This window comes from Saimiri boliviensis, chromosome 3 (assembly GCF_048565385.1).
Source record: "Saimiri boliviensis isolate mSaiBol1 chromosome 3, mSaiBol1.pri, whole genome shotgun sequence".
NCBI classification, from domain to species: Eukaryota; Metazoa; Chordata; class Mammalia; order Primates; family Cebidae; genus Saimiri; species Saimiri boliviensis.
Genome location: NC_133451.1, coordinates 128081791 through 128098539, shown reverse-complemented (window position 1 = coordinate 128098539; position 16749 = coordinate 128081791). Strand labels below are relative to the sequence as shown.

At 34.9% G+C, this 16749-nt stretch overlaps 1 protein-coding gene across 5 annotated transcripts in view; it reads right to left on the bottom strand.

The window, feature by feature from the left end:
- The window catches only part of FSTL5 (follistatin like 5), a 790158-nt gene that overhangs the window by 375668 nt on the left and 397741 nt on the right, over positions 1 to 16749 (bottom strand). For all 5 annotated transcript variants that reach the window (XM_074396781.1, XM_039479107.2, XM_039479105.2 and 2 more), the window contains one exon: positions 2918 to 3038. In XM_074396781.1, coding sequence (XP_074252882.1) covers positions 2918 to 3038 — 121 coding nt within the window. The remainder of the gene's footprint in view (positions 1 to 2917; positions 3039 to 16749) is intronic.

The window sequence follows — 16749 nt, the reverse complement described above, 5'->3', positions numbered from 1 at the left end:
AGGATGTACACCACCTTACCACCTTAACAGAGGATTTGGTATTTCCTTTCTCTATTCAAAAGCATGTCACTAAACTTACTATTTATTGGATCCTATTAAATAGCTTTTCAAGTCTGTTAATCAAACAAGGCATGATATGAACTACTTGATGCACAAAATGAGGATTTATTTTAAATACGTTAGTAAAAATCAAATTATATGTAATACCAAAACTTAACAAAGAAAAGTTGAACAATTGACCATTCAATACCTATGGTAAAGGATTATAATTATTTGTCTAATCCATAACGGAAAAAACTATTTTTGAAAAAAATCATATAACTACTGTAATAACATGGCAATAATGTAATAATTCTTGATATTTTGCTATTGTTTTTAACCATTAGCTTTTTTCTGTTTGCAGATTACCCTGTACTATCTTTCATTTATACCATGGCAGAAAGAGTAAGAAACTGGAACTCATGAAATCTGTCTACCTTTGCATCTACCAGAAGACAATTAATGGGTCATGATAGGTTTCTAACTTCTTCAGCCTTAGTTTATCCCTCTGGATATTCACTTAAGACTTTTCTAGTTCTCTGAGCTTCTTTTTATAAATTGTGGAGGAATGCATCCTCAATGTGGAAAAAAATGATTCCTTTTTAGTCTTAATATATCTGTCATTTTGATCACTGTCTGTCTGACATGATATATTCCTAGGGGAAAGGAAGCTTATCTTTGAAAGTTGCTTTTACTATCACAACACTCTATACACAAAGGTACATAATACATGATTTTTTAATAGATTGCTTTTCCCATTAGTGTTATACATTTTTTATTCATGATACCTTCATATTTTCCAACTTTCTAAAATTATGTCATTTTACAAAGCCTGTCACTAAACTTCACAAAACCTAAGTGAATTTAGTTAGGTATTTTTATAGAGGGAGAGAAGGAAATTGATATGTGTTTATAATTCTCATTAAAGTATAAATATCTTTTCAATAATGCAGATACAATCCACACAGGTCAGTTCTGTTATCTCTGAGGGACCATTATATAATTTGATGCCTAGTTTAAATAAGGATGAAGCATTGAAAATGTAATACTTTACAAGAAATTTGTTTGGTGAGATCACAAAGAATATAAAATATTTCCTGTCATTGCAGCATTACTTAGAAAAAAAATTCCACTAAATGATGTGAACATCATTTTATCATTGTTATGAAATAGTTTTGATTAACTAAAAAGAAAATGGTAATTTCATGATTACTGATTGCCAAGCAATTTCATTACCCAACTAACATCTCATTGACTATTAAAAATGTAGATCTTTTGTATTATACATAAATTTGACCTAATGACATAATTATTACTATACTCACTAAATTTATTGTATTTACTACAAATAATTGCCATACAATTTTTAATATATTACTTTCTTTTCTCTTCATTTTTTTTTTTTTTTTTTTGAGATGAAGTCTCACACTGTCACCCATGCAGTGGCATGATCTCGGCTCACTGCAACCTCTGTCTCCCAGATTCCAGGGATTCTCCTTCCTCAGCCTCCTGAGTAGATGGGACTACATGTGCATGCCACCACACCGGGCTAATTTTTTGTATGTTTAGTAGAGACAGAGTTTCATCATATTAGCCAGCAGGGTCTCAATCTCCTAACCTCGTGATTTGCCTTCCTTGGCTTCCCAAAGTGCTGGGATTACAGGTGTAAATCACTGTGCCGGCCACATATTATTTTCTAAGAGTTAATGAAATCCACATAGATTTCCTTCTCTTCAAATTCAATAATTCCTAGTACTTTTATATGTAATCCATTTTACTATATATTCATTAAACTTTTTAATGATTATTTATATTTCTGACTTGTAAAACATTATTTATCAGAACAATGGTGCCATTTTGGCTCACCACAACCTCCATGCCCAAGTTCAAGCTATCCTCTTGCCTTAGCCTCCCCAGTAGTTGTGATTATAGGCATGTGCCCCCACTCTCAGCCAACTTTTGAATTTTAGTAGAGACAAGTTTTCACCACGTTGGCAGGCTGGTCTTGAACTCCTGATTGCAGGTGATCCACCTACCATGGCCTCCCAAAGTATGGGGATTACAAGTGTCAGCCACCCATTAGCAGCCTCTTTGAATTATTTTTAAAGAATAACCCAATAAGTAATTTTGGTTAATCAAGTCATCGTTATGACTCTTTTCTAAAAAACACATTTAGTGAATCTGAAGACTACATCTTATTAACCCATTTTGGTTTCCCAGTGAAGTTAAAAAATTTGACTGTGTAAATAATTGTATCTGATACATGGTGACAGCTGGTCAGAAGCTGCTCCCCTTCTAAAATAACCTTGGAAGCAGTATTGGAAATCAATGTCGTAGCTGAACGCGATGGCTTATGCTTGTAATCCCAGCACTTTGGGAGGCCAAGTTACATGGATCACAAGGTCAGGGGTTTGAGACCAGCCTGGTCAATATGGAGAAACCCCATCTCTACTAAAAATACAAAAAATATCCGGCCATGGTGACACATGCCTCTAGTCCCAGCTGCTCGCAAGGCTGAGGCAGGAAAATCACTTGAACCTGAGAGGCAGAAGTTGCAGTGAGCCCACATCACACCACTGCACTCTCCAACGTGGCAACAGAGCGAGACTCCATCTCCAAAAAAAAAAAAAAAAAAAGAATCTAATACCTTAAATTATGAGAATTGATGATATTCATGGTTATCAAATATTTCTAACTGTTCATTTCAGAACTACTCAATCCCTTAGCTTTTTCGTGTTTCAATACAACTCAAATTCACTAAATTATATCACTTTTCTTCAGAAACAGCTTGTACTATGAGAGCAAGCAAACAGACCATATTGTGTAAAGCAAGAGGAAAAAGAACAAAGGGAAACTGGAGAATGAATCTTGTACTCACGGAATGCTTTATAAAATTCTTCAAGAGCCAGGTGCTTGTCAGCATTAAAATCATCGTATTTCAGTAGATCATACAAAGTGCAGTCAAAAAGATCCTTGCCAAGTTCTTCCTGTTTTATCACCTAACAAGAAAATTATAACCATACCTTTATCTATCTGTCTTAACATTTCTATAGTATAATTTATTATATGTAATATCACATAATAGATCATTTTATGTCTACAGCAGGGCAAAGAACTCAATTTTTTACAAATCCAGGTTTTTAGTTCCTGAACAATTATTTTTCAGCTTTTCAAAGATGTAACGTTATGATGTTAAGATAGGTAATTAGAATTTTCTTCAAACATTCTAATATAAAAGTTTCACAGTGGGACTCAACAAATCTGAACATTTAAAGAACATTTTGTATTTCATGTATTTTCTTTGTTCCATTTATACTGACTCAAGGAAATACTTCTGCATGAAAATCACCTCCTGTGTCTTAGTGACCTATGTCAAAATAAAACAGAGGTCTTTCCCAACAAAAATAGTGAGACAGTTTGTTCCAACTTTCTTCTTCATATGATTTGTAAAGTAATGAAGTTAGATTCTTTTTTCTCCTCTGCCTAAACTCCTCCCCAGCTGGAAGTTAAGTCATTTGGGATTGTTCATGAACTCCTTTGGTCACAAAAGAGCTATTAACCAAATGACTGTTTCCCAGAGCCAGATAGAATTAATGCACCGATTGATGATGAAAATCTATCCAAGCGTGAGTGAAGAAACTCATCAAACTTTTCTAGTCTGTGCTCAGTCCTACAGACCACGGCTGCAGCTTTTTGATACTCCACTGATTTTGACTATTGCCTGTCATATAAGAGAGCTTCCCAAGATTGTTCAGACATTTCTACTGTGGTAGCTGCAAAGCTGTGTCCATGGTCTTTCATACTCTCTCACATACAAAGGCAGTGATTTATATTGCTTGAAGCTGTGTATCACAGTGGTTTTTGTTTGCTTTAAAGGTGGTGCCGTATAATCAGAAACCATAGCCTTCAAAGTCAGCTGGCTCTAGGTTTGGGGCCTGTCAATGCCATTCAATACCTCAGTCATTTCTGGCAAATCATTTATGTTTTCCTCAATTAGAAAATGAATGTGAACATTTACACACAAACACACACACGCAAGTACACAACAGGAAAGAGTCATGTGTAAGACATAACATACAGCAATCACTCAAATGTGATCATTTAACATTAAAAATAATAATTTCTACATAATGCATTGTTTCTTTAAATAATTCTCTGCAGATTTCCAGACACTGGCTTGTGCATATTATGGTTGCACACTCACAATGAATTATTGTTTCTTTTGGTGGAGCAGAATGTCTTGGACTTTCTTTAGCACAGCAAAGGCAGATTGGTAATGCTACTTTCTAAAGAGTCTCAGATGCTTTGAGCTATTTTTTCACCTTTTCTGGAACACTCCTGTGTTGAACGTTTCATTATGTCTGAGTGTAGATGGGCTGTGGAGATAACTCTGAAAATGGAGCTAAGCATGTGGGTCACTGGAACCTCCAGCACCCTCTCTAGCTGGCTAAGCAGTGATGTGCAATGTTAGTACATCCAGTGCTAAATATAACTTTTGCAATGCAGTGAGTTCTTTATTTTTGTGTATGTACCAGTGTTAAAATTACATTGGTTAAGCTAATATTTGTTACCTTGAAGAAGAAAAAAGGCAAAAAGCTTATCTGGTTTAACCGATGTGTGTAAATAGAAATTGTAGATAGCAAGCCCTAAGCTTTTGCACAGTCCAGTTGAATGGATTAACAAAATTACCTAATACTGAAGCCATCTCTTCTATAAGCCCAACTAACTAACTAACTAACTAAATAAATAAATAAATAAATAAATAATACAGACCAGGCGTGGTGGCTCACACCTTGTAATCCCAGTGCTTTGGGAGGCCGAGGAGGCTGATCAGGAGGTCAAGAGATCCAAACCATCCTGGCCAACATGGCGAAACCTAGTCAACTAAAAATGCAAAAACCAGCCAAGCATGGTGGTGCTAATCTTAGCTACTCAAGAGGCTGAGGCAGGAGAATTGCTTGAACCCGGCAGGCAGAGGTTGAAGTGAGCTGAGGATTTCTCCACTGCACTGCACTCCAGCCTGGGCAACAGAGTGATACTCCATTTCAGAAAACAAACAAACAAACAAACAATTTTTCTATTTAGAAAGCAGCAGGGCTCTCAGTCATTCTCCATTTGTTATTGGTTAGATCATAGAAAATAACTTTTGAGTTTTCCTGGGAACTGGGAGGAAGGGCAGTGTGCACGATTCTACTCCTCTATTCATTAAAGAGGTAGAATGTTAGCATTGTGGTAATATTTAGGCTGCAGTGACATCAGGGTTTGTTCAGACATTTTCATGACTTTCAGTCTCTTATTTATTTGTAAATAGAGTTGGAGCAGAAAGATGGGGGCAAAGCTTTAGTCATTTTCTGTCTCATTTTTATTTCTGTTTTAATATTTTATAAAATTTGTGTATTAGACTAGGATTTTGGACTCCTATCTATATGCTTATCACTGGCTCTTGCATAAGACTAGCTTGATTTTCATTTGATATTGACCTTGACTTGATCATGATGATACAACTTAAGCTGGGCAGGCCATTTTAATGCATGTGACATAGAGAAGCCTGTCCTGGCTAATAAACTTTTTATTTTTTAAGCCCTTATCATCTATACTGAAGCATATCCATGCATAGGACAAAGATGACTCATTTTCTTATTCTGAATATTTCAAATATCTGTCTGCTCATTTATCCCATTTAAATGGTCAATGAAATACCTGACTTAAAAGATGATTCTCAGTAACTATTCCTCTCCTTCATGTGTCCTGATGGGAAGCTTTGGCACATTCTGGTTTTTACTAATGAGGGAGGAACTTTCCTATGACTTTTCTTCTTTCCTGCTTTTTCACATCTTTATTGAGTTATAACTGATATAAAAATGGCACACATTTAATGTATAAAGTTTTATGTGTTTATAGGACATTTCAATCAGAATGGAAAAATTGGTTTAGATACCCAGAATTTTTATAGCTTTACAGCCATGAGTGCTTGATGGTCAAAAAGAAAAGTATGAAAAACTATGCAAGTAGACTTTCTTCCTCAGTCTACAGTAACGACTCTTTGGTTCAGGGGATCCAAACTTGTAGGGCTTTGATAGTTCCTTGCCCTTCTTTCATTTAGTGTTTGAGACTGATTCCAAAAACTCACCGTAGACTTCTCAAAAGGCACATGTTACTGCTCAACTAGTGATTCATGACAGGGCCAGATTCACAGAATATATTTGAATGCATCATATTCAAATATCTTATGATACTTCATTATCTCATACCATTTCTTATCTCTTATACCATTTTACCTCTTATAAAATAGTGTGAGAGGTAATAGGTGGTATAAGAGGTAATGAGATACCCTCTTACCATCTTGATTGGTCAAAAGGACCAATCAAAATTTTACTTGTTACCTCTGATAAAATGGTGAGGATTTTTCCCCAACTTACCAAAGTTGGTAAACTCCTTAAGGATATAAAAGTAAAATCTTTTACACTTTTTTTTTTCACTGATCAGAGGTCAAGTTATATGAGTCTTGGGCTCCCCAGTGGTTTGGTTCAGTGTGAAAAAATAGAAGTATTAGCAGAATGTATGGCATCGGGGAGTTCAGACACACAGCATTGAGTACAGAGTCCATTTTGAACTTCAGTGTAATAGAATTGTCAGAGTTGCACAAGGCCTGTAACAAATCAGGAATGACTCACTGTGTTGGTACTGTATTCTCTTTTGTTCCAAAAGACACGATAGAAAACCCCTGACTCTCTTCAAAATGAACTATTCGCTTTATTATCTTTACTGTTCACCTTCACATTCAATCATCCATTTAACAAATCCTTTTAGACTGCCTACTATGCGTCTGGCATTGCCCAAAACTCTGAAAACACAGTAGACAACAAGATAGACAAAAATCTTTCTTATATGAATCTTGGGCTCCCCAGTGGTTTGGTTCAACGTGAAAAAATATTCTGGTAAAAGGCTAGCAAAGAAATATAGTCGTAAATATATATGTTGCCATAGAATGATAAGTGATATAAGAAAATATAAAAGTGAGAAGAAAAATTGAATGTGCCTCAATTGAATGTAAAGGTACTGTCTCCCTAGGATACAGAGGTATGGGGGTTATATTTCTGGGATTAAAAGAAGATTTGGAAGTCCAGGATTACTACTCTGACTTTCATGAAAGATAGACAAGACATGGCATTGATTTTGATAATGTTAAGGCAAACCATGGCAATAAAGCTATCGGTGTAAGGGAGAGAAGGACAGAAAAGTCGGATCTTCCAGTTCTATGTCCACTATTTACTCTGTTTGGTGGGACAGGTCAGAAATAGCAATTGTGAACTCACAGAGCAATGTACCACTCATATTTCGACATTGAGTCCTTCTCCATCCTTTGCTAAAATATTTTTCTCAAACTAATCATGTTGCAGTCATATGCTCAGTGCCCTGTGCTCCTGTAATTAAAAAAGCCCGTTTGAGTTCTTTATCAAGTTGAGGAGAGGAATATATACTATTTCTTTACTTGGCAAGCATGTACATTACTTCAAAGACTAAACATGAGAAAATAAGTATACTCCTTCAGTAAGAATGTATATTTCCAGGTATTAGATGTATGCTTCTCCCTTACACTCAATATGAGTTGGCTCCTGAACTACATGGTCTGAACAGCCTCTTGTCTCCCCCACTTTCTTTCTTTCTTCTTTTTCCTTTCTTTCTTTTCTCTCTCCTTTCCCTTATTTTCAACCGACATGTGCCAAAAACCATGCTGGTTCTGGAGGTGAGTTAATAAGAATGACACAATCCCTGCTCTCACAGAGTTTTTATTCCAGAGAAGATGACTGAAAACATGCAATCTAATTAAGTGAGATAATTACATATTATCAGCAGTATTCTAAACAATAGATCATGTAAAAGGGCAGAGAGTAAATAACTAATAAATATTGTACATTTTGTGTTTTTGATTATACATAACAAATGCTATCCTACAAAAGATGTATTTTTTTTTTTTTGAGAGAGAGAGAGACAGTTTCACTCTTTTTGCCCAGGCTAAAGTGCAATGGCACCATCTCGGATCACTGCAACCTTTGCCTTCTGGGTTCCAGCAATTCTCCTGCCTCAGCCACCCGAGTAGTTGGAACTACAGGTGCATATCACCATGACTGGCTAATTTTTGTATTTTGGGGAGAGGCAGGGTTTCACCATGGTGGGTAGGCTGGTCTCCAACTCCTGCCTCATGTGATCCACCTGCCTCGGCCACGCAAAGTGCTGGGATTACAGACGTGAGCCATCACACCCAGCCCGGAGATGTATTTTTTTAAAAAGATTGAATGGAAATACCTTAACCTAAGGTTTTCTAAAGTGACTCATATAACCTTCTTTTTTTTTTTTTTTTTTTTTTTTTTTTTAAGAGGGAGTCTCACTCTGTCTCCAGGCTGGAGTGCAGTGGCTCCATCCATCTTGGCTCACCCAGAATCAAGGGATTCTCCTGCCTTCCTGCCTCAGCCTCCCTGGGAACTGGGACTACAGGGGTACACCACCTAAAAATCAAATAGTCAACTTTAATTCTTTTGAAAGACCAGTTGAACAGAGATTATTCTTTTTATTAAATCACTGGTGGAAAGAAAAGTATTTTACTTTTAAGTTGTCCCACGTGCCTCACAAGGACTTTCTGAACACAAATACCAAATTTTTAAAATGCACCTTGGCATTCTAAAGTAAAGATACTATAAATATATTTGAGATTTTAAAGCCTAAATGTTAATACTATAGTTGTCCTGTGTGTATTATGAACAACATTTAAAAACTAACTGAAACTACTTACTCACATTTCCAGTTACAACTGAGAGTACTAATTTTTAATTATAGCTTTGAGCTGGGCATAAACCAACAGTTAGAGGCTTTATCTTTCTGTTAAGTGATCATTGTTGCCCTTATTATTCTCAAATCTTTAGCTACTGGCAAGGAAATTGCCAGCACCACTAAGACCCACCTACTGGCATTAACAATGTCATTCTAAGTCAAACACCTGGTTTCCACTCCCTTATTTTGTATTACCGATAGGATTATGGGCTTTTAAATGCATGAAATAGTCGTCCATTCTGCTCTAGGTGATGATCTGGACAAATACGGTTGTGCTTTATACTCTCTGATGTTAAATAGGATTAATTACCATGGCATTCCCTGGAAATCCTCACTTAATCTCACTCTTCTATCATACAAGGGCTTATTTATTTGTATTTAGTTTGTTCCACTGAAACAGCATTTCATCTGTGAGACAAAATGATTATTATAAATCTCAGAGCAAATAAGTATTTTCACTAAATCAGAACCTTTTTAAAAATCCTTATTTTGAAAGACTTTATGAACTGAATGTAAAGATTAACTGTTCATTCCACCATGTAACATTTCTAATAATTTTTAAAGAAAAATACTTAATTTGTACAAATGCTGCAAAAATCTCATTGGCATGCCCATCTTGTAAGCGTGAAAATATACATTCTTATTTATGCTCACTTTTTATTTAATTCTGTAAGTATATTCACAGGTGGTAGTCATTGAGTAAATGACATTTAAGTCAAATATGTATAACATAATAATCTAAATCCTGTGAATAAGTAGTTTTCATTATTTTAATAAAGAGTTGACATATGTGTACATAGGGAAGTATTTTTTCTAATACACAATTTTTTTTTTTTTGAGATAGAGTCTTGCTCTGTCACCCAGGCTAGAGTGCAGTGGGATGATCTCAGCTCACTGCAACCTCCATCTCCCGTGTTCAAGTGATTCTCCTGCCTCAGCCTCCCAAATAGCTAGTATTACAGACACCTGCCACTGTGCCCAGCTAATTTTTGTGTTTTTAGTAGATACAGGGTTTACCATCTTGGCCAGGCTGGTCTCGAATTCCTGACCTAATGATCCACCTGCCTAGGCCTCTCCAAGTGCTGGGATTACAGGCAAGAGCCACCCCGCTAGCCCTAATATGCATTTTTAATGTTGATCAGCTTATTTAGATGACAGAATCTAAGTGGGGAAAAACCTAAATCAATGTACTCAATACAGCTGCTTATCTAAACTCAGAATCACAGGGGTATGACTTCACTCACTTAAATCCTATGAGTGTTATTTCATCAAATGGGGAAAGACCTAAGAAGCAGATTTTCCATGTTGTTACCACCATTTTATTCCAAGTACTCTGATTGCTGCTGACAAACTAAGGCCACCATTTTACCAAGAGAAGCCTGCTGTGCCTGCCCACATCTGACACTGTGAACCAAATATACATGACCACGATGCCAGAAATAGTTGCCCATGAACTTCTAAGGAATACTCTGGAGAAATGCTTATGTATTTCATACCCTGGATTACTTCTGTGACCCAGTGAGATCTATGGTTCCTCATAGTACTCTGCACATTTTCCAGTCTGGCCCCAAACCCATGCTTCTCCTACTGAAACCCACCATTATGTCCTCTGGAAATTCTTGTTTCTGATCAGAAAACTCTCTTTTGTTCTCAATTTCTTATACAAATATGTTCTTCACCATATTTAGAAAAATGACTTTAGAAAAATCTGGCTGTCCCTCAAAATTATTTGTTCAGTGATTTTAGTAAATTTAATCAGTGAATAATTTTTCTCATGTATCTGTTCTTCAGTGTAAGAAAGGTGCAGATAACTGCTGTATAGGCACTTTCGGATTATTTGTTTTTCTCAAGCAAGTCTTTTTCCAGATAAATAGAAATATAGTGAGATAATAGATGGGCATATAGATAGATGATAGAGAAATAGATAAATAATAGATAGATCTTATTCTTTTGAATTTCAGGTCATTCAGTTCCACGACTCTCCTAGTCTCTCCCCATAATTTAGCCCCTATTTCTTAGTATTTCTGTTTATCCGTAGTCTTTCAACATTCCCAGTGACTTAAGTAACAATGTGAATAAACCACCCAGAAAAGCTCTCTGCTCCTTTTCATAAGACATTATCATTAACTTTCTTTTTTGCAGTGACTTTTTCTACATGTTGGCTTGTCAGAAAGAACATGCCCATAACTTAGATTATTTCATTCAGAATTTTGCTTTCAAGCACTACACATTCAGGTCTGTTTTAGGGATAATGTATGTTCCTAAAATCACAAATGTGTTGTGTGACTGACTGCCTGACCACAGTAGACATACATACAATACTTATGGGAGATACTGTGATGCTTTGGTCAAGTTTTTCACCACCATTCTTTCTTCTTTACATGTTTATTGAGGCTTTTCAGGATTTATTCTCTGAGACATACATTGTAAAATTAAGTCAATTTAGAGCATAGTGTTTTCAATCACAATTTTCACTAAGTAAGCTTTTTTGAAGCTCAGATTTTACAACAGCCCCAAAGAGAATGCTGAATTCTTACTGTTGGAGAATATAGCTTAAAAGGAGGAATACAAAGATCCTGATAACAAAGATGAACCTCAGACACCTGTTTATATTGTAAGGGGAAAAGCTAAGGTAGAGATTTCACACCTCATGCAAATGGTCCTCAGGAATAGCAAGGACTTTTGGCTCTTCTTTTAGTACCAGAGTCTGTTACTGATAGATTAAGTGGGACCATTCAGAGTTCCACATCCTCATTCTGAATAGGATTCAGACAATATAGCACAGATTTAAACAACAACAACAAAAAAGAGGGCCACCCAGATTTAAATATTCAAATTCTCATCTATGTATTTTCAGTAAAGATAGGCAATGAAAAACAAAGACACACAAACAGAAAAAAAAAAAACAGTATGTGTAAAACTTTACCTTTTTTCAGATAGTAATTAAGGCACATATGTAAGAGAGAACAGTTCTGTTCTATTCCTGTAAAACACACATTTGGTAAGTACCCCACTCTATCTTATTATGTAAGTCTGTATTTTTTTGGAGAGGAAGAAACCCTCAAGAGAAGGTTAAAAGTGGATATGATACACATTTGATGAAGCTGAAAAATATGAGGATTTTACCTGGCTCTGAAGATGTAAAATATATGGCACAAGACAGAGACCAGGCATTTCCACTAGCCTCTAGAACTCCAGATATCTATGCCTCCTGAGGGAAGCTATGATAAATATTGCTATTAATCTTGATATTGTTATCAACTCTACCTTTCTTAAAAATGAATGGCAACTTATAGAATATATATCTTGCCATTAATTTTCAAGGAAGGTAGATGATGGTTACTGTGAAATGTGATATATTTGGTTATACAAATTTAGGAGGATATAAATACAATCATATTGTTTTGCATAATATGGAATTTGGAGCCCCAGGGAAAGTACAGAAATTAGATCTGAGAAACAGACTTAGCCATTATATCCAAGGTGTAAAGAATGCAAGGCACATTCTATACAATACAAGGAAATAAAACATGAAGGAAGTACTCAATCTAAACTGTATTTCAATGTGTGATTTGTGTAATATGTAAGCTAAAACGACGCTCTATCTCTCATTTACATCTTCAATCAAATATTCATGCCTTTTTGCAAATGAATTTTTTTTCAAAACTCAAAGGAAACAACAGGGCCTACATCAAAAGAGTGGAAAAACTTTAAGTAAATAACTAATAAAGCATCTTAAAGAACTTAATACATCTCAAAGAAAAGTAAAAGCCAACCAAACCCAAAGTCAATAGAAGAAAAAAGAATATAAAAATTACACCAGAAATTAGTGAAATTGAAGAAAGAAAATAAAAATAATCAGCAAAACAGAAAGTTGGTCTTTTGAAAAGATAAATAAAATTGATGAACCTTTGGTCAGACTAAGATAAAAAGAAAGAAAACCAAAATAAATATAATCAGAGATGAAAAACTAGACAATAAAACAGATGCCACAGAAATTCAAGGGATCATGAGATGCTTCTATGAGCAACTATACACCAATAAATTGGAAAACATAGAATAAATGACAAACTTCTAGACACATATCACCTACCAATAATGAACCAGAAAGAAATCCATTATCGGAACAGACTAATAACAAGTAATGAGATCGAAGCTGTAATAAAAATACCTCCAGCAAAAATAAAGACAGGGACTCAAGCTTCTCTGTTGAATTTTATTAAACATTTAAAGAACGAATGCTAATATTACTGAAACTATTCTGAAAAACAGAGGAGGAAGGAAAACTAAACTTATTCCAAAATGCCAGTATTATCCAGCTTCCAAAGTCAGACAAAGATATATCAAAAAAAGGAAAACTATAGGCTATATCCCTGATAAACATTGATGCAAAAACCATCAACAAAATACTAGCAAACTGAATTCAACAATAACTTCAAAAGATCATTCATCATGATCAAGTGGGATTTTCCCAGTGATGCAAGGTTGGTTCAACTTACACGAATCAATCAATGTAATACATCATATCAATAGAATGAATGGTAAATGCATATAATCATGTCAACTGGTGCTGAAAAAGCATTTGATAAAATTCGACAATGCTTCATGATAAAAACCCTTAAAAAACTGGGGATAGAAGAAATATACAACACACCCACAGCTAGCATCACACTGAATGGAGAAAAGCTGAAAGCTTTTCCTCTAAGGTCTAGAACATGACAAGGATGCTCACTTTCATCACTGCTTTGCAAAATAGTTCTGGAAGTCTTAAGCTAGAGCAATCAGAAAAGAGAAAGAAATAAAAGGGCATCCAAATTTGGAAAGGAAGAAGTCAAATTATCCTTGATTGTTAAGTGATATAATATTATTATTGAGAAAACCTAAAGACTCCACCAAAAAAACAAAACAAAACAAAAAAAACCCCTATAAACAATAGCCAAGATTGGGAATCAACAGATAAATAGATAAACAAAATGTATACACCACAGAGTAGTATTCAGCCATAAAAAGAATGAAATCCAGCCGGGCGGGGTGGCTCATGCCTGTAATCCCAGCACTTTGGGAGGCCAAGGCGGGTGGATCACAAGGTCGAGAGATGGAGACCAACCTGGTCAACATGGTGAAACCCCGTCTCTACTAAAAATACAAAAAATTAGCTGGGCATGGTGGCGCGTGCCTGTAATCCCAGCTACTCAGGAGGCTGAGGCAGGAGAATTGCCTGAACCCAGGAGGCAGAGGTTGCGGTGAGCCTCAGCCGAGATCGCGCCATTGCACTCCAGCCTGGGTAAGAAGAGCGAAACTCCGTCTCAAAAAAAAAAAAAAAAAAGAAAGAAAGAATGAAATCCAATCATTTGCGACAACATAGATGGAACTGGAGGTCATTATCTTACATGAAATAAGCCAGGCACAGAAAGACATAATTCACATATTCTTACTTATTTGTGGGATATAAAAATTAAAACAATTGAACTTACAGTAATAGAGCATAGAATGATGGTTATCAGATGTTGGGAATGGTGGTGGGTGTAGGTTGGTGAGAAGTGGAGATGGTCAATGGGTAAAAAACACATTTATAATTAATGAATAAAATGTAGTATTTTATAGCACAACAGAGTGACTATAGACAATGCTAATATTGTACACTTTATACAACTAGAAGCATTTAATTGAATCATTTGTAACAAAAAGGATAGATGCTTGTGGTAATGGATATGCCATTTTCCATGATGCAATTACTATATATTGCATGCTTATAACAAAGTGTCTCATATACCCCTTATATATACACCTACTATGTACCCATAAAAAGTAAAAATTCGTAAGCAGAAGTGACAGAATCTTGATTATAGTCATGTGTAACTGAAGACCTATAAATTTTTAAATATTTAAATTGTAAAATATAATGAAAATTTATTCTTTTATCACACATGTGTGTTCTCTTGTTCAAGAAAATGCTTTCATTATTTTTAAAACTTAATTTTATGGACAAGAAAAATCTGCATGAATTTAAGTATTTAATAATTTAATATATGTGGTCATATGTTAATATAATATTTACTAGCATCTCAAAATGCAATATATGTGATATTTATTTGAAGTTCAGTTCAATTTAACATTTTATCTATAAAGGCATAGACACTATGTTATATAAGGGGAAACAGCCCAGTATCACAGTTTTTGCAGAATGACAATGTTTACTTGTCTCTAGGACAGAATCCTGGGGATTAGGAACACTTATGCTAGCTATATGAGACAGGTAGATAAGCTCCTTAAGTGAGATGAACAAAACAAATATCATGCTATCATTTATTTTTCTGATTACTTGAAATAAGAAAAAAAATTCCTCTTCTATGGCAGGACAATTATTTTATTATAAAATCAGTGTTAAAGTTTTTACTAGCATCAAGTTGTGCACACAGATTTCTGGGTTATAATGGCTGCTTACAATATTTGATTTGTTCTTACCCATTTTCCAACTGTAAGCATTAAAAAATAGTCATCTGTCACTCATCCACTATTTCAAGGATATATTTTCCCTTTATCTCTATTATAATCTACCACATCTTCACGAAAGATGTGAAAGTATACTTATAACTAACAAATACATCATGCTTTCCATGTGTTGGTGATGTTTTCAATAAGCTTACGTGTTCTAAATAGTAACAGTGTCACATGAAAGTTTTGTACTGGGTACTGCTATCATGACTATTTATATAGAGAGAAACTAAGACACAGAAGCTTTAAGTAAATTAACATACTACTTAGAAAGTAGTAGAGATGTGATTTGAACTCAGGCTTTGTAATGAGTGTTCTTAACCACTGTGCCATGATCATCAAAAAGATAACTTTTTATAAATATCTTAGGATTGTATCAATTTAGGGCCACTACTCCTTTGCCATTTGAAACATTTTATCTTGGTCTTGAAAATGAAATGCATGCATATTCCATCTTAATCTTTGTTGACGTTTCCTCTTTTGTTATAACCTGTTTTAACTCTTCCATATGTTTAATTGATACTAAGGGTTTTAACATCAATGTTGTCAACTTCATAAAATACAGTTCTTGTAAAAGTTTAACATTTCAGCTGGATGCTGTGGATCATGCACTTTGGGAGTTTAAAATTTCACTTTGATATAAATTTGCATTTTATGTTAGATATTCTCTAAACACAAAAATATGTCTCAGACTGAAAGGCTAACTGTGCAATTATAGACAATTTTGTTAAGCTAGAATGATGAAGGGGTGGATTGAATGAGATCTATTTCTATAACTGGTCAGTTCATTTTAGCAGACCTTTTCACTATGACAACCTGCTAACTGTGATTCTAAAGAGTCTACCTCCTTTATCTACTGATTTTTTATTCTCCTTTTCTAACAAAAAGACAGACCTCTAGGTTCTAATTTACTTGAAAATTTTGAAGAGAAACTCAAGAATATATCTTCATTATGTGGACTAAGTATAGAATGTGTGCAGCCAGCTTTCCTGCTGCATTTATAAAAACCCAGGAACAAATTATATTCTTTAACGTTTACTTATGACTGGCTATAACTCAGAGTTATATATTATATTCTTTGCTAGGAATAGTTTGTAAATTATTATCAGACACCATTAAGATCATTTTTCTTTTTACTCTAATTTAATTTATTTTTAAATTCAATATTAAAGGGCATCCAAATTGGTAAAGAGGAAGTCAATCTTTGCTGTTTGTTGGTGATATGATGGTATACCACAAAACTCTTAACAACTCATCCAAAAAGCTCCTGGAAATGATAAATGAATTCAGCAAAGTTTCAGGATACAAAATTAATGTACACAAATCAGTAGCTCTGCTATACACCACCAGCAACCAAGTTGAGAATCAAATCAAAAACTCAATGCC